Here is a 20,987-nt window from a genome sequence, read left to right on the forward strand (position 1 = left end):
GAGCTGTGGGTTCGGCTTGGGTGAAGTTTGTTAGAGTCGCATGTCGCCATGTGCTTTCAGCCGGTTGGGCAGCTATTCCCACGTTTCATAGAGACGATGGGTCGAAGTTGTGATTCCCAAGATCCGTTGATGTCCCATCAATCAAGTCGCTATTAAAGAAGCTGGAGAATACAAAGGATGCTGTCATCCCAGACAGGCCAAAGTCGCAGAGAGCTGGATTGCTGGTGGATAGGTCATTGGAGGTATAGTTCGGACCAACCTCCTGTGAAGTATTCTCAAATGGGTTGTTGTAGAGAAAGTCAGTTGTAGGTGAGTGAAGTCCATGTAGACGCTGATCGGAAGGGCCGAAATGAGGTGAAACATCTCGATTGCCTTCATCGGGTATTTCGCAACCCATGCTACGTAATATCCGTACAAACAGACGATAGTACCACAGGAGTGGAGGGGAGTGGTCTTGCAGCTTGTTTATGATCATCATACAGAGTCGAGCTCTATGCTTCGAAACGTCGACCACATGGGATGGGCATCCGCGCATGTTTGCGATCTGAACAGAGAGAGCGGCGAAAGCAGCCGGTGCACTTGGTTTGTGAATATCTCTCAACAAGGTCAATGTGTACAAGAAGAACATACCTGCGCATCAATGCAAAAGGAAGTAGTTGCGATGATACAAGGTCCTCCAATATTCGCACAATTTGCACAGCTGCATCAAACACAATTGATCCGGCCTTCATTCTGTCAGGATCATTTAAACCGTTCCGGCGTATTAAGACCTGCACAGTGCTAAGGTTTGTTAGAGATATCTCTCCGAGGTGGATGTTTCTTACAAATAATTTAGATGGGTCAGGGTAGTCCAGAGGCCATCTTCCACAGAAACTGCGGATTCTCGATGCTGCAACTCTCTTGGAAGGGACGTTTTCCAGGATGTAAGGTCATCCAGGCTTTTGAGAATCATTGATTCATTGAAGCTTGCCCCAGCTATGTTTAACCAGCATTTACTTGCTTCTGCAATGTTAGCAAGGCTTTAGCCAAGAGCACAACCAGGTAGACATACTTCGCGAATATAAGTCTGTTAAGTGGATAATGTAAAGTCGGCTTTCACGTGTGGGTTCTCGAAACAGATCAGAATCGATCAATTCATTGTCTGATGTTTCGAAATCATCTTCGCCCAGCATCTCTACACTGCAGTACGCATCGTTGATGTGTGGAGTTCGTCCTAGCATGATTGTCACAGAGATGTCATGTACCTATATAAAAAAGTCAGCAAGTTTCATAGTCTAACATAGGGTATCATACGTAAATAGTCCACCAAATCCTCCTCCATAGTTTTCTGTTCCTCTCACTTAACCCCACATAAGTTTTCCTAGAAATGCGTCAGCCAGTTCACAGCATCTACCATCAATGACCAACCGTTGATGTAATCCTAGGGACTGTGCTCGATTACATGCAATACCGGTCCAATGCCACATGTCCTTCTGTTCCATTGGACTTCCCCACCAGAAAGACAACAGATAGACCGCTTGAAGAGTCGCTATAGCGTCAGATTCGTAGTTTGTGTCGTACAAGGTTTTCGCTCTTTGATAACATGTAAATGTTGCCAAATATCTATTTTCAAAGCCAGCCCGCTTGTAAACTTCTTCACTGCAATGATTGAGGGCCACGAAATACACAGTTTGCAAAACCAGTGGTGACACCCTTCCAGCCTCGTACTTAAGCTGAAAGTCTGCTCGATCAAATATTGGACACTGAGGGTAGCACATCTCAAAGAAAACCTTAATCAAGTCGTCACTGGCATTCCTTTCGAAAGGTTTAAGCGCGCCAATATCTCTCAGCTGCAGACGCTGGTTTCGAGAATGCTCTTCTATCTGTGTTTTCGTTGATTGGCCTAGCTGGCTGAAGTATAAGTGCTCAAGAGTATCCTCCCAAGGGCGACCATTACGGGATGCACCTAAATGGTCTCCCATTTCATGCAACATATAGTCAAGGTTGAAGGAATCGCCGTAGTATACCACCTTACTGTCCGAGCTTGTCGAGGAATATTGATAGCCATGCCTTGGTGGCGGGGTACTTGACTGGGGATTGGAAGGCTCACACGACTGGGCCTCAGCAGTGGGATTCCTATCACCAAAACTTGGGCTACTATTATTGATGACAATGGTATCTGAAGCTGGTTCACCCGATACGGCAATGGTAGGATTACATTCATTTTGCTGCTTTCGTGACGACCGACGAAGTGCCGGCCGAGTAGCAGTGCTTTTATCAGGATTTCGTTTATACCTGGATTATCTCAGTCTGGTGTTCATTTGTATTTTATGCGTAAAAGCGAAGTACGAAAGGCAAGCATACTTTCCACGTCTCGAGACAATGGGCTGGCAATCCTGCCCTGCCAGTCGGCAGTAGGTGCATGGTGCTTCCTCAGTCCGATCACACTTGACTCGTCGCAAATTGCACGATTTACAAGCGACTTTGCATTTAGATTTGACTGTGGGCATCTTGGATTGGCTGGTTCCAGATAGTGTAGACGATGTGGATTGTTTCCACCACGTCCACGTCAGATGAATTCGGGAAGTCTCGGAGCAGACCTTATGACCACCCGAGTATTTCCGAGATGTTTATATCGCTGTAGACAGGAAGTCAGTATATAGAAGTTCCTCAACATGTAGGGATACCTATAAATACTAGACTATCAGGTATAGAAGCTCTATCAATTCCTCTTTAATCATTACTAGATATTAAGCAGGACCATGGTATCAATAGTTGGTTATACCTATACTTTCAAGGTGCTCTACTGGTTATACTTTATACCATTTGAACTACAGGGTTGATACTAGTCATTCGATAGTTTGGAGCTTACTTCAATAAGGCGGACCCCTTCTTTGGACCCTTCTGACATTGTAACATATCGGACTTCTAAAACTGCCACTCAGTCTCTCAATGTAGATCACTGTCTAAAGCCAGGGTGGCGTTCCATATGCCGCCGAAAGTTGTCATACCGCATTCCAGGCTTTCCCTTGCGCCCACGTTGTAGCTTGGAAGCGCGGCACCAGGAATACTCACAGAAATAGCCTGTAGAGATTCCCTTCCTGTGGACATTGTCGTGATGCCGTTTAAGATCCTTCTTGAATTGGAACCCCTCCGTTCGGTCACAGCCTGCTACGTCACACTTGTGAGGGCGTTCGTGCTTGGATCTCTTGTGTTTGCTATGCCAAATTAGAACACGGCTCAGAAAACTGCTTACAACTTCTGACTGCTACTTACTTGAGATGGACCCTTTTCTCAAACACACTTGTACACAGATCACACTGCAACGACTGTTGGGGAGAATCAATCGGTTGGTTGGCAGACGAAGTATCATGTCCTGGAGTTGAGAGATCCGACAGTAATTCAGGTACAATATGTTGTGTCTGGGGCGAATCTTGTTGGAAAATAAATTGCGATGAATCGAAATTGCTATGTGCAGGCTCTCCTTCCCGATACTGAGTCTGATCAAGTTCCTGTGGTGGAGTGTCTTGGCTCAAGTGATGGAGAGAATCATCTGACGCTGGCAGTGCCTTCGGACCCGTCCGGTCAGCAGTATCGAGCCAGCGAGGGTCGACAGTTCCGTCAAGTGTTGTGTGATGATAGTTTAGTACCTGTGGTGGCCGACCTACGCTATCTGAACTGGAGCTCGGTATAAGAGTAGAAACTCCGGGTACAGAAGGTTAAGGGCTATATGTCTCTTGCCAAATGATTTCTCCAACAAGCAGCAAACGGAGCCCGGATTGCAGGATAGACCAAACTACGTGGGATCAGAGGGAACGATTCCACGTAAATGTGCACAGTGGGAAGGGGAGAAAGAGCACAATAGAACAATTTCGCAAGAATTCAGAATCGAAAACAAGAAGTAAAGAGCGGACGAGTGGCAGCTCCACTGCCCTGGAGAGGAAAAGAAAGGAAAGAAACTTTGGAGATTGAGGTCGAAGCAGCCATATTTAACCTGGCTTGGTGGATGCCTCAGGTTGGCGAGGCTATGGCAGGCCTCAAAACGGGGATGTTTAATTGGCCAGGCCATATGCATTTATTGCGGACACCAGCCTGGAGCCCTAGTGGGGGATCACCAGTAGGCCTCAAATTGTGTATTGCTCATTGGGTCAGCTCCCAAGGCAAAAGATGCAAAACGACGTCAGGAATGCATCGAACAACGGTACGACTGTGGGAGGCCTCAAAACAATAGGGCATAGTTAGTTTGGGATAGCGGAAAGCATTTCCGTCCTCATCTTCTCTAACAGAAGTGCTTCTCATACAATGTCTATAATAAGTTATGGTGTCCTCCCAGATAAACAGCTACTTGCCTCATGTCCGCTATATCTCCCTGTGGCATTTCTCAGGCATACTATCTATACTTGTCAGTGCCCTGTAAGATGGCTTCAATCTCCACCCCCATCTTCTGCTGTACGCACATTAGCCCTTACCGGCCACGAATTTTGGATCAGGAGAGCAAGTTCAACAAATTCCTGGAATGGGCCCACTGGACCGTGACGAGCGAAGTCTCCTCCGACTACGATACTTCATTGGCCGCACCCGAATACGCGGTACAGTTGGTAAAGCAAGTGAACTACGGCCCGTTGGAGAGCAGAAGATACTTCATACCACGCCGAGACCTTTCTGGTGCGGAATTCATCGAGGTTGGTGAGCAATGGCTTATCGAGAAGAACTTCGAGAAGTTGAACTCGTATGTTTATACCGTGCTATCTGTGAAAGGCAGTTGCTAAGCGGAAGTAGTTACAAGAACTTTAGGTGTGCCCTGCACAACAAGTTCTTCGAACTTAATCTGTATCAAAAGAGTCCTGTCAATACTCATCACTGGAGGGCTAACCTGGCAAGGCCGTCAAATGAGATCGACCTGTAGGTTGTGGGTTATGTCTAGCAGTCATTAAAACCGGGATAGATTGGCTGTCTCTTATGACATGAAGGTTTTGCGGCATGAGCATGAACAATATCACTAATACATTATTTGCAATTTGCTTCAGCTTCCAATTTAATTAAAAATCGAAGTAACTACTGCTTGCGGTAAATCCTAATTGCACGGAGTACTACTCACATCAGAGCATACGTAGTATATCACTCCGAAGGGATCTCCAAGTAGAGTTCGCTAAGAATCACACAAGGATACTAACGGGGGAAACTCGAATAGCAAGAAAGGGTATTATGAGGGTAGTCTTGCAATAATAAAGCCAAAACCAAAGTTATATCAATCTACTAGAGCTCAGCCCTAAAGCAAGTTGAAGCTTACCGCAAATACAGTTCAGTACCGCCACCTTTCCCAAATAGGCAAGATGCTCCCCCACATGAACCTTTCAGCGTTTACGGCTTCATCCCAGATAACGCTACTATCACTCGACGAATTACGCCCTCAGTTCACTTTCTCTCCCTCCCCCTCTTACCCCCCTTTCAGACTGACCCCAGTCTGACATGCCACAATGGCAGACAAAAAGACCCCGTAAGTCACCGCGCCCAAAAATATGCGAGAAACCAAAACTCCACGGCGAAATTATAACCCCTCCACCATCCCACTCCCCAACAAGCAAACCCCCAAGCTAAAAAAAATCACCACCGCAAAATAACTAACCAACCGCTGAAAAACCAGAACAATAAACCCAGAGACTAACCCGCGCGGTATCCCCGTCGCCCCCTTCGTCGACAATGTAACCGACTACGTCTCGACGCGCGCAGACGTCGAGCCCACGCTCCGCTCCTTCCAAGAGATGATCTCCAAGTACCAGTTCATGGAAGTAAACACACAACGACGGGCGGCGGGCCTCCGTGAAAAGATCCCGGATATCAAGAAGACGTTGGAAATGGTCAAGTTTCTCAAGATGCGCCGCGATAATAACGCCGACCCGCTGGAGACGAACTTCGAATTGAACGATACGCTCTATGCGCGTGCGACGGTCGACCCTGCGGACACAGAGGAGGTGTATCTTTGGCTCGGGGCGAATGTTATGTTGGCTTATCCGATTGGGGAGGCGGAGACCATGTTGACGGAGAAGTTGTCCACGGCGGAGTTGAGTCTGTCGAATTGTGATGAGGATTTGGAGTTCTTGAGGGAGCAGATTACGGTACTCATTTCCCCTCTCTCGTTCTTCTTTCTGTCTATATATATACGCTGCTTCAGCTTCATAGAGCTATATGTGTGTGATTCGGTGCTAACTGGTCGCAGACGATGGAAGTTGCTACGGCTCGTGTCTATAACTGGGATGTCGTGCAGCGTCGGAAAGACAAGGCAGATGGGAAGGGCGACGAAGACGATGATACGGCCAAGGGCCCTTCGGGTGCTTAAGGCTTTTTAATGACTTTGTCTGGCTTAGAAAAGATTTTTCATTTACTCGGTTTGCGTATATCCTAGTGAGGGTTGGGATGAAACAAAGTGCTGCCTTGATTGGTGTAGATATAAGCAATTCTTGCTCTCTATTAGTCCTATGGGGTCGATTATGAACTGAATAAAATAATAATGCACAAACTATGCTTCCTGCGCCGGGCCATTATACCGGTCTATCACAGAATGAACAAAAGGGAATTAATATAGGTCAATGCCGCCGTCATAGCCAGGATGCGGCTGGCTGGAGGCGTATATCACCGCCCAAACAATCATCAGTCATCACGTATAATATAAACGCAAAGGGGGAAACGAAACAACCGAGGTGAGACCATCGCAAGCCATCTAAATCCATGCGATCTGTTCGAAAGAGAAAACACTAAAAATGGAATAGATAAATATAAAAAGAGTCTAAGCAGAAGTCAAGCGGGGCACTCAAAGTAACATCCGTAGCGAAGAAATAGGCAGAACCATAAGTCATGAGCCGATAAGAAAAGGTTTCTCACAAGTAGCGGTGGTAACATCGCAAGGTATGTCGATAGCCCGCCTACGATGCGCTTGTGACTGGTTCGGGTAGCATATCAACATCAGACACCGCTCGATCACGCAGCCGTCTTGAAACATCAATTTCTGTGTCGTCACCGACAAATGTCCACTCCTCACTGTCATCCATGTCATCTTCTTCCTGCTCGGCCACGGTTTTAGCCGATGGTGTTGGGGAGAAAGGAGTTGACGAGACAATCGAGCGCTGCCGAGCCAGTGTTTTAGCGTACTCCAGGTCACGATAAATTGCTTGAATAGCCGTATCCACACCGTTTTCCTGATTGAATGTTAGCTAACGAACCGTGACAAAGGTTAGCTTGGAGACTTACGCTTCGTATCTGTGCACCTAGCTCTCGCGCTTTTACAATCATTCTCTCGCTATGAGTAGCCTCCCACAGAGCCCGCGAAAACACGCTTACGTTCAACTTCTTCATACAGATACCCACGCCCAAATCTTCGACGCGGGTGCCAAAGAAGAACTGGTCACCAAAGAACGGCTTAACGATGGTAGGAAGACCTGCCCGAAGGCTCGCTCCAGTAGTTCCAGCGCCACCATGGTGTGCTGCTGCGTCGATCTGCGAAAAAAGCCAGTCATGCGGCGCGGCTTGAATTTGGAAAATCTCCGGCGGTAAGGGAATTTCGACCTTCGCACTGGCAGGATCCCCTAGTCGATCTGACCACCCCTTCGACAGAATGCAACGGACATCAGCTTTTTGGACGGATTCAACCACAGTTCTGGTTAGAGCCGAAGGGTCAGACACGACGATAGACCCGAACCCAATGTAGACAATTTTTTTGCCATCACTGCGAGCACGGTGAATGAAGTCAAGCAAGTCTGTTGGAGGAGTCCAATTGGTTCCCTCACTCAGGAACCAATACCCTGTTATACGTATCCAGTCCGGATAATCCAACGGAGGGGCCACCACAGAAGGAGAATAGTTATAAAGGAAGGGAACCTTGTTCGGCTGCATCTTATCGAGAGTGGTCGCCTTTAGTCCGAGCTGCTTCTTTCTCCAACGATTCACCTGTCCCGCAATGGCCTTCCAGAAGACAGTGTCGAACATAACATAGGTGATGTAGTTGTACGCACCGCCCATCTTGTTCTCCGGGACAGCGAAGGCATGCGGATATGCTCTTGTTCTGGACCACGGCATCGTGAAGGCACGGAAATAGGGTATTCTGAGTGCCTCAGCGATATGAATACCAGCCATTGCGCTTGGAGATTCAATAAGAAGATCACTGTCTTGACAGCCGGCCCATGCTGAGGATAGAAGGTCATCAATCCATCCCCGAAACTTTGTGGACGCCTCTTTCAAGAATGAATATGTAAACATTCCATTCTCAACACATATTCTCATGAGCTCGGCAGGATCACCATCAACTGGGGCAAAGTCAATACCATGCTTTCTCACCCATGGTTCGAACTCTGCGTGGGTTGCAATTTTAGGTTTATGGCCTTCTGCTAACAGCCCTTTACACAGGGCAATATACGGCTGCACATCACCCCGCGAACCGATGGTAAGGCATGTAATGCGTAATGACTCGGAGGGCTTGAAATTGATAATCGAAGCACGAGGGTCATCAAAAATAGGATGAAGCTCCGATGACTCATTCACAGATGCGTGAGAGTCATGCTCACCAGCTCCATCTAACCTAGCTTCCTGTAGCATGCGATGCTCTGCTTGGGCTGATTCGATCTCGTCTTTTTCCTGTTCTGCTAGCAGGCCAGACTCTACCAAAAACCTCATAGACTCGAGGCTCTGGTGTACTGTGACCGCACAATCATCTCGAGCGTCTGCCGTATTAAACTCGAAGAACAACTCTTCGTGTCCCCGAATGATGATGACAAGCCCCTGGTATCCGAACCGAAAGCCTTTCTCTTTCTCCACATTCTCAATGTCTTTGAGTGGTAATATCAGCTTGGTGCGTGTTCCCGGAATAAGACTACGAAAACAAAGCTTTTTCTGGCTGATATATATTTTCCCGTATAGCGGGAGGACACGATGCAGATATGCGTAATAAGTAGCTTGCAGCCTTTCGGTTGGCGGCAGGGCGAAATGGGCACGGAAACGATCTCCATGCTTGACACCGTCTTCCTTGTCTTCAGGATCAACATCCTGATCATCTGGTAGCACGCCTTCAGTTTCTCCATAATGTCTGCGGCCACCGGCCCACATCCCGGAGACTTTCTCAATGTAACCCATTGATTCGCTTGCCAGAAGATTGCTCATTTGCCTCGACCGGTTTCGCAAATACTCTGCAAATCCGGCGGCACGCTGAAGGGGATACGTACCAGCTCTGACCAGTTCATTCAAGGTTGGTGCAGATGAGTTCACCTTAGATGGTTGCTGTGTGCCCTGGTCGGACTCACTGCTGGCATATTGCAGTTCCTGCCCATTTCTTTTAGCATCAGCAGCGTTAGGATGAGTTGACCGTGCCGTTCCGTCTGAAAGCCGACGGCCTGCCCTGTCACCATCGGAACGCCATTGTTGCAGGGTGTGGATTGTTGGAGATTGGAAAACATCACTTCGATTCAAGATCTGGCTAGCAGACTCTGTTGCATCGGTTATCGACTGGAGAGCCGCCGAAGCGTCTGTTGCTTGCTCGAAAGAGTTGACAAACGAATCCGATAGATCCCGCTGTCGGGGAGACATTCCGATGCCATCGGGACCAGGGTTAGTATGGCCGGTGCTTGCACTCCGTTGACGTTGTGTTTTAATAGTTTGATTTCCTCGAGGTTGACTCAAGTCGCTATTTAACGACCATCTGTTTCGAGACCCACGAGTGCGACTTTTGGGGCTTGTTTGCTCCGGTCGTGGTAAAAGCTGAGACGTTTTCATCGGGCTCTCGCCGATCAACCCTTTCACAAAGTTATATGCCTCCCGACCAGATTCGAAGAATGAAAAGTAATACTAGACCCAATGGTTAGTCACAACGTGGCATTCGCTTATGAAATACGTACCTCATCAATGGCATATGATTCATCACTCTCAACCACCCGGATCTTAAATGTCTCAGCAAGGTCGGTAATAGGGCTCTCCTCGATATCTATTATGCTCTCAATGGGGAAGGAAATCTTGACACTGTCACCCTCATTGTGAGCTCGGAAGATAACCTTTTGCAAGGCTTTGACCCATTCTTTCGCACTGGCAGAGCTATCCGCTCTGAAATAATATGTTCGCTGATCTGTAGTGACTTGAAAATCTCGTACTTCCTTATCTTTGTCCTTTTGCTCGGTCAAAGTAGCAGAAATTCCATATCGGAGATCAACATGACCACTTGGAAAATAGAGACTGGACGGATCCGTATAGTAGGATAGAACGTCCCCTTTCAGTGAAAACCAGTACCGGTTGTACTTTGGGTTCTTCCGGCCACGCTTATGAAGATATCCCGACCTTATGGTAACGGCAGACTTTCTAGGCAGATAGGCGTAAAAGCATATGTGCCCCTCCGTGACGTACATGTACCCCTGAAGAAGAATGTTTTGTAATAGGGAGCAAGCATACTCCACAAGAACTTTTTCTGGTTTCTCGAACCCAAACATCTCCTTCAGTCGGAGAGAAAGTGGGGATGCAGATGGCTGTTCAGACGTGCCGTCGGTCTCCGCCTTGATAGATGATGAAGGTTGTTCTGCTGATTGCTTTTTGTCCAAGAGAGCCTCCGCTTCAAGCATACGACTGAGGATAGGAGCCGCGCGAGGAGTGACACTTCGTGCGCGCCTAGGAGAAGGAAGCGGAGACATTTCATCGCTCGTCGGAGGCTCAGTTTGTATAGTTGTTTCTGTACCTTTACTACTCTTGGGATTCAGCTTTAAAGATCGCAAGAGTTTATTGTCGGATATTGACCTTCGATGGCGACGCCCTCTTCCTTCAGAAGAGCTTTGAGGCTTGAGAGTAGGTGATAGCGAAGAATTCTTCTTTATCGGTAATGAACCTTTTCCAGGTTGCTTCTGGGTTTGTCCCTCTACCTCTCCCTCGCTGTCACTCGATTCATCAAAGCGTGCATGGAAATCAGATTTGGAGCCGACGGCGGCAATCATCGAGAATATGGACTGGTGCATATACGGCAGCTGACCGTCTCGCGAGCCGGTTCCTCGAGGTGGTGCGGTATAGTCAACCTGGGCATCATGGTCGTCTTTTAACCGCTCCGGGAAGGCACTGGAAAATATGCGGCTAGAAGAGATTGATTGTCTGCCTGCACTGAGTCTACGGTCGACTCGCCGCTTTGCGTCTTCTAGGAGAGGTTTCATGTTGGGCATCTAGATCGGAGACGAGGGAATAAAGAGCGTAAACGAAGAAGAATCCAAGGATTAGGAGGTTAAACAGGACAGCGAGCACGCGGGAAGTGATGGTCATAAGAGTATGGGTGTAATCTCTTGAGTCAAGGGAGTGAGTTGTCCGCGCGAGTGACGAAGGCGGAAGGCGCTATGCCGACAGATGACCTTAGGTTAGCCATGTCATCAGTTAACCGTCCATAAATATCTAGACAGGACAAACAAACAAAAATATAGGGGCTACAGGAAACGAAACAGGGCATACGGAAAAAGAAAAGAAAAGAAAAGTAAAAGCAGGGAAAGTACCCAAAACGTTTTTGTCCGCGAGCCGATAAGCGCTGCTTAGAACGGTATCAACGGCCCGTCTAGAACGGAGATGGGAGCCACCAAAGCAGGACACGGGGGAAGTTGTGAGTCATCACGAAGAGAGAGACATGGTGATCATACTGGGAGCCAGCGACTAAAGAATGAGAGGAGCAGAAGCGGTCGACGAGCGTACGATACGCAAGGTGAATGCTAGGCACGAAGGAAGGAAGCATGGGAGTCCGGAGTCTGGAGTCTGGCGTCACTCGCCCATATCAGCTGTTCGCCTCAACTACCGGGAGCCAATCAGACTCGGCGCATGTGATTGTGGTCCACGGATGGGCCAATAGCAGCCAGTCCCTGAGTGGCTTATGTCATTCTCCAGGATCCGATCTGTCGGTAGATTAATTAATTAGTTTCGAGTCCTGGGGATGCGGTCAAGAAAAACGGCCAACAATAATACCTACTGAGTACGCGTGAGGTAGTTTATTGTTTACTACATGTTCACCCATTTTTTTTTCTACGGTCATAATTAATCCTGTGACTCCAGGGGTTCATCCAATTTTTGGTAGTACGTATCAGTACATACAATGGATCACTGACAGCTGGAGGACTAAATTAGTTCACGAGGCCCCATAATTGAGGTTTAGTGGCTATGCTTAATTGGCGAAATAGACTCGGGTTGATCGACACTCCTTAGTGGGCCTCTCGACTTACAAGGTAGCCTGGATCAGCCTCCATCTGTGGTCACTCTCTTGAACACCACGGGACCATGGTGCTCCTTCTACGGACATGGTTATCCATGGAAACATTTCAACAGTCATAACACTATATATATTTGCCAAGCACTAGACCGAAGTTTTTCGTTTCTCTTCCACCCCTTATATATGGTGGTCTCTCGAGCCCTTAAAGATACATACGTTCTAGGACCAGTTTACCAGACCTAATACTCGAACAACAGAAATTCTACATTTCGTCCTTATGTACAGATGCTGCAGGGCTAACAGGGAGAAGAATAGAAGAAAACAGAGGTAATAAAGAAAACCGTAAGCTCGAGGAGGCCATTGCAGGTATCATCACGCCTTCATGCATAGCAAATACCATTTAACTTTTGGTGAGAAAGGAAACAAGCGCAATCATGATTCACAGAATCAACCTCAAGCAGACTTGTCGGATTTCTTGCGCTTCTTCTCTTCCTTGCTCTTACTCGACTTCTTCGACTTCTCGGCCTTCTCTACTCCGTCCTCTTTCTTGGATTTCTTCCGCGGCTCAGCACTGGGCTGGCTACCTTCCCCATCTGTCTGATGGTGCTTTCGCTTCTTATCTTCCTTCTCTTTGCGCGATTCCTTGGGCACCTTGAACGTGGGCTGCTCCCCCTCCGACTCCTCGGAACTGCTTCCAAGGGTCTCCGGTGGTACCTGCTCGCTGCCAACGGGTCGGAAACGCATCTTGAGGTGCTTGGGCTGCTTCCTTGGCGGCTTGATCTGTTCCTTGGCTGCTTCCAGCACCGTGTCATTTTCCTCAGATCTTTCAGGAAGGTTGATCAACTCTTGGACATGATAGCTCCGGATATCCTTTGTCGATGTAGTGTAATATGTTTGAGATTTCGAGTCGTACAAAAGAAGGGCCTTTCCGCCCACATCGCTCTGGGTTATACTCTCCGCTGGAATTCCGTACTGCACACCTTCGTGCTTCATGACTGGCTCGCCCTTCATGACTTTGCCCAGTGAGATCTCCTTCACCTTAGACAGAGGCAGGAACGCAGGAGCGGTGATGTGATAGACTTGTTTGCCGCGCAGATCGGAAAGAAGGGAGGTAGTGCTGGATGAGGGGGGCGACTGCTTCTTCGCGGCTTTGAAACCAGAGGGTGCCCGGTAGGGTTGAGGTGCCTGGAAGGAGACCTTAGAGGACCTATGTGTAGCGGATTAGATTTGAAGCCACTGTATGGCATAACAAATGCTCACTTTTTCTTGTCCTGCGTTTCGGAGGCAACGCTGTCATTATCGCTGTCGCTGGTCTCGGATTCCGAACTCGAAACCTCCGCTTCCTTCGACACTTCAGGAGAGCTGGAGCGACTGCTCTCGCTGTCCGAGGTGATTACTTCCTTCGACTTGGGGGCCATTGTGTCTTTCGCAGGACGTCTGAACAGTACGTTCGTTGATGCGAAAGATTGCGGAGCAAAAAAAAAAAAAAAAAAAAAAATTGGAGCTTGCGATACGGAACGCCAAGCCTTGTAGAGCAAAGTCGATTTTCGCAAGACGACAGGGAATATTTAGCAATTAACGCTGGATATTTCACAGGTGCAATTGGCGATCGTCTTGAATAAAAGATCACAGAGCAAATACTCTTTACGAGTTGAGAGAACGACGTAGTTCTCGTCGGAGCGATAACCTTTTTTTTCTGCTCCGCGAAGCACGGACCACCATCAAAGTCCGCGGTCTTAAATGATTTTCTGAAAAAGAGCCGCCAACGTCGTTTCTTCAGTCTTTGCGACGCTGACGAATGACCTCGAAATCTAGTCATTCTCATTGTGGTTCTAGAAAATATGAAGAGAAAGGCGGAAAAGCAACAGGCGGCCGGTGCGCAGCGCCATACTATCCTCATTAAAGAAGTCTACTGACATGGCTTTCTTTAGCACCGGCCCCAATGAGCGCCGTTGCGGCGCGTAAGGCTCGTCAACAGCAAATGCAGGCTGCGGTAGCTGTGGCAAAACCTTCGCAACCGGAATCAGTGCAGGAGCCACCGGCGAAGAAACCACGACGTTCGCCAGAACAAGCGGTGCCAACCCCGCCTGCCAGCGGAGAACCTCAGGGACGGACAACGCGGTCCTCAAAACGGAAAGCTGAGAGCTTGAAAGCTAGTAAACCGGTGGAGAAAAAGGAGAAAACACCTTCGGTGGAATCTAGCGAACAATTGCCTGTTCGCACCTCTCCCCAGGAACCCGAAGACCAGTCTTCTTCAGACGAAGAAACTGAAGAGCAAAATCCAATTGTGGGAGAGAATGGTGCCGGAATCGCTCCTCTTAGAGGTGATATTGATGGGTAAGTGTTAAGGTACTAGCTGCTGCGTTGGGTATAGACACTGATGGTCTCTAGTTACGAGTCTCCCGCTGATACCTCCGGGCCGATCCAAGAGTTCCCTCTATCCAAAACTCGTTTGAGCAAGAGCAATATAGTCTACAGCGATGAACATACGTTGTGCGTGCATATAAAGGAGAAAATGAGTCTGGTGTTGATTGGTCATTACGACCTGTGGGTGAAGCGCGGTGTCGTCAGTGTCATGGGTGCGAAACTACACCCTTCTCCGCGACTTTACCGAGTTTACGCCCCGTCTACACATTCATTACCCGTGATAAAGTGTGTATCAGGGGTTGATGGGGCAGCAGAGATTGAAGTCAAGTCCTGCCACAGTGGTATCTATCGCCTCAGGGATCTGTCTCCTCTATATCGACGGATATGGAATGGCAAAAATACCTCAGCCGACAAACTCACACTCAGAAATGCCCCATCTTCCGCTAAAAGGACGTTCTCCGTCGTAAGTGGATCTCGTTACCCTGATATCGGGCCACTGTATTGACATTTTGTAGCTGTACACGTCCGCAGACGACTCCTTCAAACGACATCTCCGGCCATTGCATCTGGAGAAGCAATGGAGCTCAGCTATCAAATCGCTATCTCAGCGAGGAGGTCGATTAAAGGCACTGATCTGTGGCCCCAAAGCTTCTGGAAAATCTACATTCAGCCGGTATCTGCTAAACCATCTGCTCAGCCCGGCCCCGCAGACTGAAACGAATTACTGTAACACCGATGGCGTCGCCTTCCTTGATCTTGACCCCGGCCAACCAGAATTCTCTCCCATGGGACAAGTGTATCTGGCGCATCTCCGGTCCCCCGTCTTCGGCCCCCCATTCTCCCACCCATCGGTAGATAGTCCCCAGGAGGGAACCATCATCAGAGCCCATCACATCGGGGCCATATCGCCTAAAGACGACCCTGACCACTACGTGCTCGCGGCCATGGACCTCATGGATCGCTACCGTGCCTTGCTGGCAAGCTACCCCCAATGTCCGCTGATCATCAACTATCCCGGATGGATTTTTGGACTTGGTTTAGAAGTTGCGACATGGCTCGTTCGATCCCTCGGCTTGTCCGATGTCGTATACATGAGCGAGAAAGGTCCCACAGAGGTCGTGATGCCTCTCGGTCAGGCAGCTCAAGAAGCTATGGTCCCTCTGACCATCCTCCCGTCCCAGCCAACCGACTTCGTAAGCCGGTCCAGCGCGCAGCTACGGTCCATGCAGATGCAGTCCTACTTCCACATGACTCGCCCCACCGAAATCAGCAACCCGCTGTGGTTAGAGAAGCCAATCTCCCGGGCCAGGCCATTCCACGTCCACTACGCCGGACCCAAGCAGGGTATCAAGGGTGTTATGGTCATGGGCTCTCAGATCGACCCTGATCTGCTCCGGGAGGTCCTGGACGGGGCTATTGTCGCTGTCGTCGCCGTGGAGTCCCCCAAAGCGATTCTCGGCCAGAACGATGGCCCCGGTCTAACAAATCACCACCCTGCCCAATCCGCAGATGCAGATGTCACCATGGACGATTCCACCGATACACCGATGGATGGAGGTACTTCCCAGGACCCCATTAACCCATTCATCGATGCAAACATCGCTCGCACACCTACCGAGAACCTACCCTACCTGTTCGTGGGCTCCGGTAGCAATAACCCTCTCGACCCGAAAGCATCCCGCTGCTTAGGTCTCGCTCTCGTACGCTCCATCGACGTCTCCTCGCAGCGACTGGAATTGGTCACCCCCATTGCGGGATCGGCGATCCGCGACGCCCTCGAACAAGGCCACGGCATCGTCCTCGTCCGCGGCCAGCTCGACAACCCCAACTGGGCGATTAGCGAAGATTACTACGCCGCACGCGCCGAAGAGCGACGCTATCGAGAGTCCGTCGAGAAGCTCAAGAAGACCGAAGCCCCCACCGACCAAGAAGACAGCCTCCTCGAACCAGAACAGCAAGCCCGGGTGTCTGCGATCCTCCGTGACCGCATTCGACGGGCCAGCAATGCACCCTGGATGACGGTAATTGAAGACAACAGCGGCCAGCAGCGGGAGGCGGCGCAGCGGGAGAAATCCCTGTGGAAGCTGCGCAAGAAGGCATACCCCGGCAGCGAGAGCGAAGGAGACTGGTAGTTCATGCAGTCGCGTTGGCGATATTCTCCCTAGTTATCTTCTACGATGCGAGGAGCATGTATTATGTGTGGTTATTTTCCTGTAAACTCAAACAACACTCCATCACTGTATACCCAAAATTTTGTATGTATGCATTTACTTGACAATGAGGAACGACTTGTCCCCGGCCCGCCAGCCACAGTGGAAACCATTCCCTAATCCAACCAGACACATCCACGCCACGAAGAAAAAAAAGAAAAAAAGAAAAATTTACAACCCTCCCCATGACCTCACGACTGGGATTCCTTATCTTAAACAAGCCCATGACATCGGATCCTGCAGCCAAAAACAACACCCATGTATACGAACCAAAAGGGTCACACCATCACCACGTATACAGATCCATAGCCCGATAGATAGTACCTACTAGATACCCACAACACAACCCCAAAGAAAACAAAAAAAAAAAAAAAAAAAAAAAAAAAAAAATCCCACTCCCAAAAAAAAAAAAAAAAAAAAAAAAAAAAAAAACACACCTGTACCTCGATCCACCCGGGGTGCAAGAGATGGAACTACTGCAGGGGACAGTCAGAAAATCGCTCAAATGTGGATTCCGCAATTTCTGGAACAAGAACTCAGGTTAGGTTGGTTAGTTAGTTTACCTAATGTGAGGCTGCACGAGACAAATAAACAACACAACAATCCTTGTCGGTCCAGTCTAGAACACTTGCATTCTGCTTGTTGCTTATTTTCGTGGTCGGAAATCTCGAGGGCAATGCATGGATGTCTCACTTGGACTGCCTATTCGAGTTAAATACTATCCTCATGGATGGACCGGGTTCGGTCCGAGTCTTGCGGTTGTTTCGGAGGGGAGGTTGTGGAATGCTGGGGGGAGGAGTTGGTATTGTTGTTATTGTTGTTGTTGTTGTTGTTGCTGCTGCTGTTGTTACATGGCTACGCAGGACTGTGTTTGAGGATCCATGTGATGATACTACTAATAGTACGTACTGGGTACATAGTACGTGGAACTACATACTCCTACAAATGTCATTCAACCGAAAGCCGCGGTAGAAATTCAAGATCCATCGGTATTGTCCATACTTGGGAATACTCCGTGGTTACTAACCCGCTGGACGAGAAGCACAGGCCAGAAGAGAGAAAGTCAGGCACCGCTTCAAAGTTCACGGTGGATGTCAACGGTTGATCCACCACTAAGAAGGCCAAGTCCTTTGTCCTTGAGAGAGGGCGCTGAAAGAGAGTATTGTTAGTGCTGGTGCTAGTATAGCCGAAGCTTCCGCCGCACCGTGGATGTTGCCTTCTTGAAGGTGCAATTGGCTGCACCGTCGGCATACTAGTCTCGATATACGAAGCGACATATATGAGTACGTAGTCATGACATATACCGCCTACGATTATCCACCGTCCTCTTGGACCATGCATAACAGGAAATGTACGTCGGGAGAATGACACGCAGCGAGAGCCAGATCATTGGCCCCTCGTGAATTCAGCTCAGACGGGAAGGTTTCTCAACGGAGCCAAACGCAAGCAGCAAATCATGAGGATAGATTGCCACGTGGGGACCGTCGTTCTTACCCAAAAGGTACCGTAACCTGAAGTTGTCTGGGCGCCGCGGTGGATACATTTGGCAAGGAAGGCAACTCCATGGATCCCAGGACCCAAGCTGGTTATTTTGGTGAGAAGAAGTGGAGTGAGGTCGTGTGCTTGCTTACCATTCTGTGAATCGGTGGTGGTTCTGTCATTGTCGTACCGTAATTGTATGTAAGTCGGTAATAATTTGGTAAATCCATCCATACAGGATGCATGTAAGCAAGTGCTTCTAGACTCGAGTAGTAATCGGGTAAACCTGCTTCATCCGTACGGAACTTCGATTTGACATCGTCTCTGCAGGAACACCTCTGCAATGGAATGGGATGGAATACCTACTCGATCCCCATAGTCAATATATAGCCTGTTCGGATATATACCGAGAAACCCTGTCTACATTCGCTAGTAGTATCCATGTCTTAAGGCTGATTACGGACGTGGGTGTTTCAGATAAGGATTATGCGAGATTAGAGGGCGGCGGATAATGATTAAGTACGGCTGGGGATCGTTTTAATCGGATGGGGACTAGTGAAGAGAAAGGAATGAGGATGATATCGGTAGTGTCTAAAATCAGCTTCACTTCGGGTTGACAATCGCATTGTATTGCAGACACGGAGCTTTATCGGTATGGAGCTATATGCATCATCTCCATCACACTCCAGATCTATCACATCGCTCAGCCTGATAAGAGCTACGACCTTCACATGTCTCAAACCCTAATGCCGCGACCAAGTGAATCCATGGCATTAACAGGGACTCGCTATAGGTATGTATGGACTGTCTAACATACGACCTGACCACCCGACCAGTAGTTCGCGATGTAGAATGTAAGGGAGGGATGAACTTAGAGGACGCACTGTCCACCCTGCACCGTGACATTGGGCGACAGGGAATCCCGCCGGTCGCATCCAACCCCAGCCGCATTGATCCGTCCTCACTCCTCAGAGCTCAGGATTAGTTCGGTGTTATTTCGCGCGAAACCTCCCGGGATCCCTCACCAGAGTCGCTTCCAGACGACAAGTCCCCGTGCCAGACACTCTCATTTACACCCTCTCTCTTTCTCTCCTCGGCGATGATCCCGATCTCGCATGGGTAATCATCGGTAGTTGGTATCGGGGGCGAATTGGAATGGACTCCCCCGTCTGTCGGTCCCGTGACATCCCGCTAATTATCATCGACGGGGAGCTGCACTCCGCATGCAGCAACAAATGTAGGTTAGTGATACTACTATCTAGTGTATGTATGTACAAGAGTACGTAGGCGACGACACCCGCATGGCTCCCCCCAAGATTGGGCTGTACCGGGTTCACCATAAGGTGAGGTGGAACCACGAACCAGAAGTTCTGTTGATGCTAAAATATTCTTTTTTTACTCTAGGTTTTACTGTCCCATGGAGTGAACTTCCTGGTACCAGAAGTAGTAACGAGTAGCATATGATAGTCGGTTTGAGTGCCGCGATTCCGAGTTCACTGAAACGAAAAAAAGGTTATTTTTGCTTCCTTCTAGACCTCTGTTCCTCGTAGCAAATCGGAGGGCCAGGAATTGGAGTGACAAGGCTCTCGACCGTCTGACAGTGTGGTGTGCACCGAATCACGGAGTATATCCTCGTCTGTACTTTTCGTTGTGCTTGAGGAAGGATGATTTGGTAGTAGTCTACGGAGTCGACCCCGGGGAAAGACCGGTTGTTTGTATTTGAAAACCCCTTTTGTTAGTACTTCGTTGTATTTTTTTTTCCTGTGTATTTTCCTATGAGGAGAATACTCCGGACTCCGAGAGGATTTATCCGTAGGTAGTATTTGCTATTTACTTGCTCCCACCGAGGTTTCGAGATGGAACAGCTAGCGGACTTAAGAAACAGGACAAACTCCATTTTAAGGGCTGAGGCAGCAAACGTGAATCCCCTCCTGGGACATGTGACAGAGTCTAGCCTGCTTCGGATCCTCTCTCGTGGAGCTTTACTCGATCGGGGTTGGCTTGAAGACAAATGGAGAGCCAGACGAAAACGGTTCCAACCGTAAGTTACGGCAGGGTTACCATAACCCTAGACCTCCGGCATGATTGTTTACCATGGCTGTGATTTGATTGCTCCCAGATCCAAAGAATGTACTGATTACCTTGAGGCTTATCGTGATTCTCAATTCCAGACTCCAGGGACACAGTCGACGGGGATCATACCGATAAAAACCAGGGAATAGCCCTGGGTCGTCGCGGGACAGCCGGCATTGGGACGGCAAATAGGTATTCCTGACTTGGGGATGGGTACTACGGATTTTCTTCAATTCGTCTTGGATTTATCTTATTTGGCTTTATTTTTTTTTATTTTTTTTGGTTTATTTATTTTTAATCTATTTTCTTCCCTTTCATGGTCACCGGGCAAATAAATTCCATAGACAATTTCCCCTGATAATTCTATTTTATTTTAAGCCGGGCTTTTTTATATAGATAAAAATATATTTCCAAACAAAGAAGAAAAAACTTGTGTGTGAAGTGCCTTGCTGGTGGCAGTCAATAATCGTCATTAATGTACTTTTTTTATTTCTCGGAAAGTTGGTTGAAAGGAAGAAAAGCAAAAAAAGAAAAAAAAAAAAAAAAAAAAAAAAAAAAAAAAAAAAAAAAAAGAAAAAAAAAAAAAAAAAAAAAAAAAAAAAAAAAAAAAAAAAAAAAAAAAAAAAAAAAAAGACAGACAGGGAAAAAGGCAAAGAACCGCGGAAAAAGGATAAGGATGGATC

At 48.3% G+C, this 20,987-nt stretch overlaps 7 protein-coding genes across 7 annotated transcripts; 4 read left to right on the forward strand and 3 right to left on the reverse strand.

The window, feature by feature from the left end:
• Positions 1-85: 85 nt before the first annotated feature.
• BDV37DRAFT_283554 (transcription factor domain-containing protein) lies at positions 86-2,489 on the reverse strand (the record flags this gene model as incomplete). The annotated part of the gene is made up of 7 exons (XM_032087312.1): positions 86-578; positions 631-780; positions 825-1,002; positions 1,052-1,244; positions 1,294-1,360; positions 1,408-2,274; positions 2,344-2,489. The coding sequence occupies 7 exons, from the start codon at positions 2,487-2,489 to the stop codon at positions 86-88; spliced, it is 2,094 nt and encodes a 697-aa protein (XP_031941007.1).
• Positions 2,490-4,397: 1,908 nt separating this feature from the next.
• On the forward strand, positions 4,398-4,885 carry BDV37DRAFT_283555 (uncharacterized protein; the record flags this gene model as incomplete). Its single annotated transcript, XM_032087313.1, has 2 exons — positions 4,398-4,708; positions 4,759-4,885. The coding sequence occupies 2 exons, from the start codon at positions 4,398-4,400 to the stop codon at positions 4,883-4,885; spliced, it is 438 nt and encodes a 145-aa protein (XP_031941008.1).
• A 500-nt stretch (positions 4,886-5,385) lies between these two features.
• BDV37DRAFT_249625 (tubulin-binding prefolding complex subunit PAC10) lies at positions 5,386-6,427 on the forward strand. The gene is made up of 3 exons (XM_032082112.1): positions 5,386-5,476; positions 5,624-6,095; positions 6,197-6,427. Exons 1-3 carry the CDS (start codon positions 5,457-5,459, stop codon positions 6,314-6,316), a joined length of 612 nt encoding a protein of 203 aa, XP_031941009.1. The 5' UTR covers positions 5,386-5,456; the 3' UTR covers positions 6,317-6,427.
• Positions 6,428-11,730, reverse strand: atg26 (UDP-glucose:sterol glycosyltransferase). The gene is made up of 4 exons (XM_032082113.1): positions 11,475-11,730; positions 9,858-11,336; positions 7,225-9,807; positions 6,428-7,172 (listed from the first exon to the last, which is right to left on the reverse strand). The coding sequence occupies exons 2-4, from the start codon at positions 11,151-11,153 to the stop codon at positions 6,900-6,902; spliced, it is 4,152 nt and encodes a 1,383-aa protein (XP_031941010.1). The 5' UTR covers positions 11,154-11,336; positions 11,475-11,730; the 3' UTR covers positions 6,428-6,899.
• Positions 11,731-12,245: 515 nt separating this feature from the next.
• Positions 12,246-13,659, reverse strand: BDV37DRAFT_249637 (DNA-directed RNA polymerase I subunit RPA34). The gene is made up of 2 exons (XM_032082114.1): positions 13,436-13,659; positions 12,246-13,382 (listed from the first exon to the last, which is right to left on the reverse strand). The coding sequence occupies exons 1-2, from the start codon at positions 13,591-13,593 to the stop codon at positions 12,629-12,631; spliced, it is 912 nt and encodes a 303-aa protein (XP_031941011.1). The 5' UTR covers positions 13,594-13,659; the 3' UTR covers positions 12,246-12,628.
• Positions 13,660-13,985: 326 nt separating this feature from the next.
• grc3 (putative RNA processing protein Grc3) lies at positions 13,986-16,733 on the forward strand. Its single transcript, XM_032078712.1, has 4 exons — positions 13,986-14,050; positions 14,107-14,512; positions 14,567-15,005; positions 15,058-16,733. The coding sequence occupies exons 1-4, from the start codon at positions 14,017-14,019 to the stop codon at positions 16,672-16,674; spliced, it is 2,496 nt and encodes an 831-aa protein (XP_031941012.1). The 5' UTR covers positions 13,986-14,016; the 3' UTR covers positions 16,675-16,733.
• Positions 16,734-17,221: 488 nt separating this feature from the next.
• BDV37DRAFT_249640 (uncharacterized protein) lies at positions 17,222-17,622 on the forward strand. The gene has a single exon (XM_032082115.1). It carries the CDS (start codon positions 17,258-17,260, stop codon positions 17,465-17,467), a length of 210 nt encoding a protein of 69 aa, XP_031941013.1. The 5' UTR covers positions 17,222-17,257; the 3' UTR covers positions 17,468-17,622.
• Positions 17,623-20,987: the final 3,365 nt, after the last annotated feature.

Source organism: Aspergillus pseudonomiae, assembly GCF_009193645.1.
Source record: "Aspergillus pseudonomiae strain CBS 119388 unplaced genomic scaffold BDV37scaffold_37, whole genome shotgun sequence".
NCBI lineage: Eukaryota > Fungi > Ascomycota > Eurotiomycetes > Eurotiales > Aspergillaceae > Aspergillus > Aspergillus pseudonomiae.